At 36.9% G+C, this 10,210-nt stretch overlaps 1 protein-coding gene across 1 annotated transcript; it reads left to right on the plus strand.

The window, feature by feature from the left end:
- The first annotated feature begins 8,800 nt into the window (after positions 1-8,800).
- LOC101419281 (olfactory receptor 8S1-like) lies at positions 8,801-9,730 on the plus strand. Its single transcript, XM_004484429.2, has one exon. It carries the CDS (start codon positions 8,801-8,803, stop codon positions 9,728-9,730), a length of 930 nt encoding a protein of 309 aa, XP_004484486.2.
- Positions 9,731-10,210: the final 480 nt, after the last annotated feature.

A 10,210-nucleotide genomic window follows, 5' to 3' on the forward strand; every position in this document is an offset into this window, starting at 1 on the left:
CATTCAGTGGGTTATGGCAGGATATATAATGTCCAGCATATGTCCCTGCAATACAATTTAGGACAACTCCAAGTCCCAAAATGCCCCCACATCACACCTCTTCTTCCTTCTCCCTGACCTCAGCAACTCCCATGACTACTGTCTCCATATCAGTGATACAGTTTCTTCAATTGCTAGAGTCAGTATAGTTCTATAGTAGAATACCAGTAAGTCCACTCTAATCCATATTTTATTCCTTCTTCCTGGGGACCCTGGGATAGTGATGTCCACTCCACCTCTAAATCAAGAGGGGGCTTAGATCCCACATGGTTGATAGATGTGATTCTCCTGCTTGCAGTTGTAGACACTCTTGTTTCTCTGGTTTGGTGGTTGACCATCTTCACCTCCCTGTTAGTAGACCTGGGTAAGTCCAACAAACCACAGAGTAGAAGTTGCAACTCTGGTGAGGCTGAGGACCCCGTTGGCATATGGCCAGTCCAGAGATTCAATTCTCCTGAGTATACACCAACCCCAGTGTCAACTACAGGTTCAGTAAAAGTGACAGAAGAGGCATGTGTAGAAAGTTCACATCTGAGTCCAACTCCATCACACTCAGGAACACAAATTCCAAAGTAGGGCCCACTGAAAAGGCACTGAACTCTAGAACCATCTGCCATGACCATAGAATCTGTGTGTCTCCATAGCCCTCAGGAGCACCAGTACCTGGCATTGTATGTACTTTGGCTTTCTCTTGGCTCCTGCTGAAATGTGCATAAGCACAACCCCTCTGATAACATCCCAAATCTTTGTTGGAGACTTTTAGCCATATAAACTCATTTGTTTTTACCATTATCCCCCTTTTATTCAAGGTGTTTTTCTACTTGCATCTCCAGCTTGTGATTGGCAGTAATCCCTTGGCACCAGGGTGGCTCATTCCTGAGAGTCATGTCCCATGCTGGCAGGAATATAAAGCATTTACATGCTGAGTTGGCTTAGAGAGTGGCCACAGTTGAGTAACATGGAGGCTCTCAGGAGGTAACTCTTAGGCACCCTGCATCTCTAGGTCTAGTTGAAATTTCATGTGCACATGATCATAATCAAAGTCATCAGTATCAAAGGCTCATCATTGGAGAATCCTTCTTCTGGTCTTTGCCCTTGCACTTTGGGTATTGTTGCTGTTCCATTGGGGAGTGTGACAGAGCTCTCCTGGCTAGGAACTCAGCACTCCCTCAGTTGTCATTTATAAGTGTAACTACTATGAAAGTACCCAACAAATATCCAAATATTTTTATATACCCTATATACATGCCCTGGAGAACTCCCTCCCAACCATGTGTCCCCATCAATAACACCCCACACCGTGTCCTCCCCTGCAATAGTTGAACCCCTCTGTGTCCAAAAGTTCTCCAAAAATGAGGCCTAATATATTTCCAAATTCAATTAACAGGAAAATGAAATTGTAATGATAGATTTAAAGATTTGAAAAAGAATATATACTAATTTAGAAACACTAAAATAAAGTAAAAAAATTGGGGCATTAAAAAATGAAAGATATCATAAAACTTTGTTTCTGATGTTTTGCCTTTCATCACTGAAATAGGTGTTGCCTTATATGTACAGTGGCAGGGCAATTTCTTTCATTTCTTCCTCAGTGTCTACATCCTTTTTTTTTAATTTTTAATTTTGTCCTCAAAAAAGTTTTAGATTACAGTAAAGTCACCTATAAAATATAGGGGACTGCCATATATCCAACATAAAACCCTTTACCCCCTTACCCAGCAATGAACTTTTTACATGTTCATATTATATTTGTTGGAGCTGATGTACAGATATTGAAACATATTTACTAAACATGGTTCCATTTGGGCTCTCATTATGGTTTATATTTTAGACTGTACAATTTTCTAAATTTTTAGTTACATTATGGTTTACATTTTAGCATACAGAGTTTTATAGATGCTTGGTGAAATTCAACATGTCCTATATCCATCATTGCATGATCTTGTGGAACACTTCCATTGCCCCCCAGTTACCCTGCTTCCATCTATTCTATTCCTCTCTCCCCTGCCCCTCATGGCCCACAGTGACAACTAAGCTTTGGGCTATAAATTTCCCTCTCAGCATTTCTTGCATTGCATCCCATAGGTTTTGATATTATGTGTTCTCATTTTCATTTGTCTTGTTTGTAACTATAGACCATGTTTAATAGCAATGCTTCAGTTGTAACAAATGAGCCACACTAATGAAAGACGTTCATGGGGCAAGTTTGGGTGGGTGAGGGGGTGGGGTATATTGGAATCCCCTATATTTTCAAGGTAATATTTATGTCATCTAAAGCTCCTTTAAAAATAAGGAAAACAACAACAACAAACAAAAAAGGCAAGGAAACCATTAATGGTGGAGAAACCTGATTCAAGTGTGCCTGGACATGAGAGACTCCAAAAAGCTTTTTTACTTCTTGCAGATTTCCATCCTCCCAGCAGATAATGCTCTTCAGTGAACCATTCAATGGAGGTATCTCAACCTCCACCCAAGAGATTTTAAATGGGCTCCACTGGCCAAAATTACAAAAGAGAAACCACTCTGTCCTCTGCTTCTCCCATGGAGGAAGATGTCTTATCCCCTCTCAGTTGGTTGAAGTGAGCTACAGTTTTTACCTAAGCTGTTTGATTTTAGAGTGAGGGATGGGGGGGCGTAGCTATAAATGGGGACTAGTACTCATGGTTTTTATTTTGGTCTCTTCATCTCTCTGTCCCTCTTCCTCCTGCACATATGAGTAGCACTCTCCTGGTTTACAGACCCTCAAAGCAGCTCCCTGAGACAGCTTTTTGCCTTTCCTCTTTTTTTTTTTTTTGTAAGATAGTTGAGCCATGGCACCTTATTCCAACACCATCTACCCATAAGTATGAAATTTTATTTTTTCATTAATACAATAAAGTGATGTGCAATAAAATTTTTGAAATAGATATAGAATTTATTTTTATCACTCTCAATGCTCTGAAATATCTCTATTTTAATTACTTTTACGACCATTCTTCCAGTGCCCAGCAGAGTACCAGGGATGCAGTGAAAACACAGCCACTACTTGTTGAAAGAAATAATTTTTTCAAGAATGTTCATTAAAATGTGGATAGTTATTGAAAAAAAAGTTACACTGGTCTCATAGAAGAAGTCCAATAACAGTACTTTTTCTGCTAATCTCTGAGAGAGGTATTTAAGATTGAAATACTCTGTTAAAATTTGAAAGGACTCATTTAGAAAAACAGTCTTAGGTGTGATGTTTTTATGACAGACAGGTGTTTATTAATGAAATAATTTCTTTAATAACTTTACGTCTATACAGGTATTCCATGTTTTTTAAATCACATCAGGTGAATTACATTTTTTTGGAAATTGCTCATTTCATCTAAGTTTACAATCTTATGGTATTTCATTATTAACATTTTCTCTCTCTCCATATCTATAGTTAATACCCCTATACATTCATAGTTTATTCAAAACACTATTTCTTTGCATCTTCAATATTTCTTTTTTAATGTTTTCAGTATTAGAACTTAATACAATTAAAGAGCTAAATAAACATAGTGACATCTAGCAAATGCAGTCAATTATAATATAACAAGATAACACATTAAATCATTTTTAGATCTGTGCCTCCAGGTGTGACTTACCAAAACCTGGGCAAATGGTGTGTTATCTGCTGGCTCATAGTGTAAGTCTTTCTAAAAGTGAAGGTTATCTTTGCTTTGTAATGGGTCTTCTTATTGTTTATAATCATCTGTTTACCTTTTACTCACATTACTTTTTAGAATAAAGCATTTAAAATTTTTGGTAGAATCATACAATTGCTGCGTTATGCAGCTATACATAGTGCGATGAAGCTTGTTAACTTCATAACTTTCCTTTCACAACTTTTAACAGAAAGCTTAAACATAATTATGATAAAATTTTTAGCAATAGAATATATTTATAAGAAGTCATAGATTATGGGAGATGAATATGGTGTGGTTCAAAAATTGTAAATGCTTATGTATAATTTCATAAATGCAGCTCTCACAAAATTTCTCCATTTTAACTCCAAATTATTTTTATACTTAGGGATAGTGTATATCTGAAGAGTTTACAAATGCTGTTGTGATTTTCTTTTACAAAGAAAAATATATTATTTAATTCCTTCTTTTTCACAAGTCACCAATTTGCTATCTTATAAAGCCTAGCAGATACCAAAGAGTTTTCAGTCATAGATTCAGGGAAGAAAGAAGCTCCAAAATTCTATACTAAATAGAATTCTCAAAGGCTTTTGTAATTTGAATTGTTTGCTAGTGGACCTCAAATTGGACTTCTGTCTGATTCTAGGCAAAAATGACTTTGATTTCTCTGTCCCCTGGGCTACAAGTCTCACCTGGCTAATTACAGATGAACTGATCTATACCTGCCATTCTGTAGGGTTATATCTTAGAATCATTCTCTTTGTTAGATGATCCTAGCCCAGTATTTTGCATCAGAGAGGACATTAAATAAATAGGTGCCACTCTGTTTCAGCCAAAGACCATTAAATAGAAACTCCTTTCACCTGTTTTTGAGGATGTCACTTGCTTAGTGTAGCTGGAGGGAGAAAAATCAGAATCATGCTGGAGCTGAGAGGATGTATATTCTTCAGTTTCTGTTTTTATGCATATGTATCTCTAAAATAAATAATTTTCATGTTCTATTGATGACTTCCCAGCAGAGAAATCATCTACACTTCTTGTCACTGGACTATTAAACTTTATTGCTCATTAACATAGAAGTCTCTTGCGCTGCAAAATCCAGAGTTTCAGGATAGCTTCCAAGCCTTAAAGCCAGGACCAAGGTAATTGTCTCTACAATTGCTCTTAATTTGCTTCCTTGTTTCCTGAGTACTTTTTTTCTTCTCTCCTCCAAGGACCTTTTCTTTCTGACTATCCGAGGTGATTCTTTGATATGTGTATTTCCATATATATATATTTTTTATGTTCTGTGACTGCCTCTCCAAATTAAAAAAGACTTTAATATTTTCCATGCAGTGGAGCCTAGGGCTTACCTACCCTCAGAAGCATGCAGGAGAAAACTCTTTGATCACAATGACTGATGTTGGGCATTGGAAAAAAGGAGTCCATGCATTCTGGGTTGAAACTGTTAAGTCCACATTCTAGGATTAAAATAGGAGAAAAGCAGAGCAGCAGAAAACAAAATATTCAGAAAAGTATTGGAGAGGGTATATCAGGGTGGATGCGGATTTTGTTTCTTCCCTATAGCTCAATCATGTGTGTTCAGAATTTTAATTTTCTTCTTTTTCTAAATCCATCCAAACTCAAATTGATCAAAGTAATGCATTCACTAAATTGAAAGAAGGAGGGTAGATGCTAAAAAATATTTAGGAAAAAAATCCAATGCATTGATGCTATTATTCCACACCTATTTTCACCATTCTCCCTATTCCAGGGGCCTTTCAGATTCTCATGGGATTTGTACTGCCTCATGTCAAATTGCCCCATTTTTGTCATGTAGAGCATTCTTCCTCAGTCAGTGAATACAGGAAACACTGAACCTCACTCTCCTCCCCGTATAATTGACCCCTCAATCAGAATATTGGTGAAATGAACATTTTAAAATTAAATAAAATTGAGGCAGTTCATTCATTTGACCCAAAGTTATTATTATTACTGCTTTAAAGTGTTACTTGTACTTAAACACGTACTCATTCACTAAGTGAGTACTTAATACGTACTCATTCATCTAAATGATTGAATTGGAAGTCTCTTAAAAGAACTCACAAATTCAGCATCAAACTGATCTACAGCCTGATGGACAGTGCTGTATGTCAGAAGCATATTTGAGAAGTCTCTTGTGGTGCTCTCCTTGAAAACTGGTAAGCCAGCTTCCAATTATAGAACCTCCCTAAACCTAGTTCTGCATTAATCCCTCATCTCATCTCATTTCATCTCATCTGAAAGGAACCAGGACATCTCCAACCAGTTTGAAAATTGGCTCCTTCCTCAATCTTCAGTGTGAATATAAGATACTATGACACTCTAAATTTGTAAGTGAACACAAGGTAGACTTAAAAAGTATATATGGAAGAATGAAAGCAATTATCTATCCAATTCACACAAAAATTTCCAAATGCAGAATTGTTCAAATTTTTAAGAGTAGTGTTAATTATTTAATCTTTCTTTTGTAGTGGAGAAATGTTTTATTCCCAAAATGATTTTAACAAATGCAAAGATAAGAGAGGCTCTTTAGATTGTTATTTCCTTCAAATTATTCCACCCACTTCTCAATTTGAATTTATTTATGCTATCCTTATTGCATTTTACTTACTGCACAGATTTAAGATATTAATTGAATATAGTAAAATTAGACTGAATTTAAGAAGGTTACATTGTCTGGGAAGTTGAGTAAAAATTCAATATTAGTATTGAGGAACAACTGGAAATGATACAGAATGGGTGTGCAGATGATACTGTAGACTTGTTATAAGCTTGGTAACCGGTTAATGTAAGTCCTTTGTGCAGCACTAATATGAGATTCTCTGATATCAGCACAATGATAGAAAATACAGGTTCAGTTATGAGGTCACAGGATCTTGTAGGGACTTACAATACCAGGTAGGGATTTCATGGTAAGATATGAGTGTATAGCCACAAATCAGGGTTTAAGGTAGATATGAGGAAAAAGCAAAGAAGAGAATTAAGTACTGAATAATGGCCAGGGATGAAATGAAATCTGAAAGGAACATAGAAGAAACAAAACACTGTTGATTTTTACAATTGAATTGCCCTAAATACACGGTTGTCTTCCTACAATACCTAGCATATTCTGGCATTTAATAGGTAATTTTTTAACATTTGTTTATAAATAACTGAATTTACAGATGGAAAGATGGTAAAATAACAAATGGAAAGAAAAATTCTGAATGGTATGGATGGCTTACAAATGAATGGATGAATAGAAAAATGGGCTATGGGTAAGTGATTGAATAAGTATATATATGACGAGAAGTGAATGGATAGCTGACTGTTGTTTGAGATTGAAGGGACTAAATAATTCTTCCAGTATAGATAAAATGACCTAGTGGGTGTGAGAAGATGTCTCAGCTACAAGGATGGGGTAGTTGCTGGATAAGGAAAGGTATAGGCCACTACTAGACCCTCTATAGTTGCCACACATACACACACACACACACACACACAGAAGTATACACACAGTTACACTAAGCATTTCTTTCTCTTTCCCCACCCCTCCCCATACTGTTGGGTCTTAATCAAAATTGTGTATCTGTAGACTTTCCTCCTAAATTTTAACTACACAAACTGTACTCTTATTTCATTATCTCCTTCATTCAACAAATTCTTATTGGGTTCTACAAAGGGCATTTTCCTTGACTGATCCAAGTGTCTCGAATGTGAAATATTGTAGATCATAGTGACTGCCATGAGATAATTATAATGTCATTGGAGAAGGAGAAAAGGAACTTACTAAACACATCTTACCAATAACCTCCTCAATAGAAGAGAAGTGTGATTTACTGTGAAGGAATACAGGGGAGAGGCTTACTTGTTGTGAGGTGTTGGAAGAGATCATTTTGTAGAGGAAATCAGTAGTTATTAAGAAACAACTAAGAATGCATTTAGAGAGTCTGGATAGTAAGAATAAAAAATTTGTTATCATGGAGATTTGAGTTGGAATCATAGTGTTTAAACATTTGTAAATTTACCTAAATACACTTGTTTCCTCATTTGAGCAATCATCATAGAATTATTTCTATGATTTTTTCAAGGATTAAAAACAACTGTGTTTAGTAGTGCCAAAAACTTATTTGGCACTCAATAAAAAATTTTTCTTCTTCTATAACATATACAGTGAGTTCATAAAAATTAGGAAGATATAAGAAAAGTGTCAAAATTAAGATGAGTGTCAAAATATGAAAATGATTTGGATAGAAAGAAAAGGCATTCCAGACAGAATAGAAAAAAAAGGAATATTGATGCTCAAGGGTAAGTACAATAGTCTGGCTCAACATTGACAATTTCTAGGACATAATGTGTGGACAACCTTACAGACCCATAGGTGTCAGTTGATAGAGAACATTCATTGAAAACCCTAGATCGGAAGATTCTCTTTGGTAGAATTTGTCTTCTCTTAGAGTCCTACACATTGGAGCAGTATTATGATTCTTAGAATTGGCAATTTAGACAGTTATATTACCTCAAATTCTCAATATTTCTTCTGAAAAATAGGCTTACTATGCTCGTCCATTATTTATTCAATCCCAACATCTAACATATTAACTCAGGGACACACAGACATACGTGTGCACACTTGCCCATGGCTACATATTTCAGTTTTGTCCAAGACTGCACATTGGCAAGGAAGTGAAAGTGCCATGTATGAACCTAAATTAAATGAAGTACAAAATATCTTAGTAGTATATACATTAGAAAATATTTGAAAGAGAATGAAAGACCAAGAAAGAAGAAAGACCTATTTTGGAACATCCACTCTAAGAATTTCACTAATATCTACAATGCTTAGAGAATATTGCTAAGCACAGGTTGTGTTACCAAAAAAAGTGTAATGAATTAGATCAGGAGATCAGTTATTAATTAATGTATTTGCAGAAGTGTAAAGGATTGAAACTGCTGATCAACCCAGGAAGAAATATATAAAAGAAATATAGAGGGAGATGTGAAATGAAATATAAATGAGTTGGGATGAGACCCCCATCCTCTGATAAATGAATATGGTCAGGAGATTTCAGGTTTCCTTATATATTGTTTCTAGATAAAATCCTCTCTAAATGGCCTTGGAGAACCACAGCACCATCAATGAGTTCATCCTCCTGGGTCTGTCTGCTGACCCACACGTCCAGGCTCTGCTCTTTGTGCTGTTTTTGCATATTTATCTCCTGACCATGACTGAGAACCTGATGCTGCTGCTGGTGACCAGGGCAGATTCTCACCTCCACACACCCATGTACTTCTTCCTGAGTCACCTCTCTTTCCAGGATATTTGCTTTTCTTCTGTCACAGTGCCAAAACTGCTGGAGAATCTGTTGTCTCAGAAGAAAACCATCTCTGTGAAGGGCTGCCTGGTACAAATCTTCTTTTTGTTTGTGAATGGATCCACTGAAGCCTGCCTGCTGGCGGCTATGGCCTATGACCGCTTTGCTGCCATCTGCCATCCTCTGCTCTATGGACAGGTGATGAACAGCCTGCTCTGTCAGGGGCTGGCTTGGGGATCCTGGGGCCTGAGCTTTTTGACTGCATTCTTCAACATCCTTCCAGCTTTGTACTTGGACTTTTGTGGGGATTATATCATCCCCCACTACAGCTGTGATCTGCCCTCTCTCTTTGTTCTTGCCTGCTCTGATCTCTCCTCCAGTTTTATTGTCATGCTTTTTTCTGCCTTCCTCAATGGATTTGGAACCTGTTTGCTTATCTTTTACTCATATGCTCGCATTGTCTCCACCATCCTGGGCATCAGCTCCTCCTCAGGTAGAAGCAAAGCCTTCTCCACCTGCTCCTCCCACCTTACAGTAGTGCTGCTGTTTTATGGCTCAGCTTTCCTGCGTTATCTCATGCCTACCTCAGGTTCCACATTGGAGTTGATCTTCTCCGTACAGTACAGTGTGGTTACTCCCTTAGTGAATCCCCTCATCTACAGTCTGAAAAACAATGAGGTGAAAACAGCTATGAAAAGGACCTTGAGAAAATATCTTCAATTTTAGCCAGTTAAACACAGACGGTGATAAGTTATTTGTTTATTACAGCAAGATATCTGATGTGCTGACAATAAGATAATTTCCTGACTGCTCTTCATTTTGGATGCAGAAAAGCAATTTAACAATTCAGAGATCTAGTAGACTGACATGGGGAAGGATAACTCAGTTTTACTTTGTCATAGATGCAGAACAAAGGATCAAGTAACCATGATAATTCAAATATTTTCCTTGCAAAGGTTTTGGCTGCATTAATAATTCTTCTTTCCATCTTTTTTGAGTTTGTCATGGAGAAGAGTGAGCCACATGACCTGGAACCACAGGTTCCCAAACCAGCAGAGAATGGAACGTAGAATAAAGCTGTTGGTCTTGTACAAGTCTGGGGAGGATAAGAAGTTTGGAAAGAATGGAACTGCAATAGTAGTAACTGAGAGATTTGGATTTCGAGAGTTATTGGCCTGCCATTGGGGGAGCTACAAGAGAACATAG

This window comes from Dasypus novemcinctus, chromosome 12, assembly GCF_030445035.2.
Source record: "Dasypus novemcinctus isolate mDasNov1 chromosome 12, mDasNov1.1.hap2, whole genome shotgun sequence".
In the NCBI taxonomy this organism is placed as follows: Eukaryota; Metazoa; Chordata; class Mammalia; order Cingulata; family Dasypodidae; genus Dasypus; species Dasypus novemcinctus.

What these genes read in the sequence shown, in the direction of transcription:
- LOC101419281 (XM_004484429.2), top strand. Translation starts at nt 8,801, where the DNA reads ATGGCCTTGGAGAACCACAGCACCATCAATGAGTTCATCCTCCTGGGT.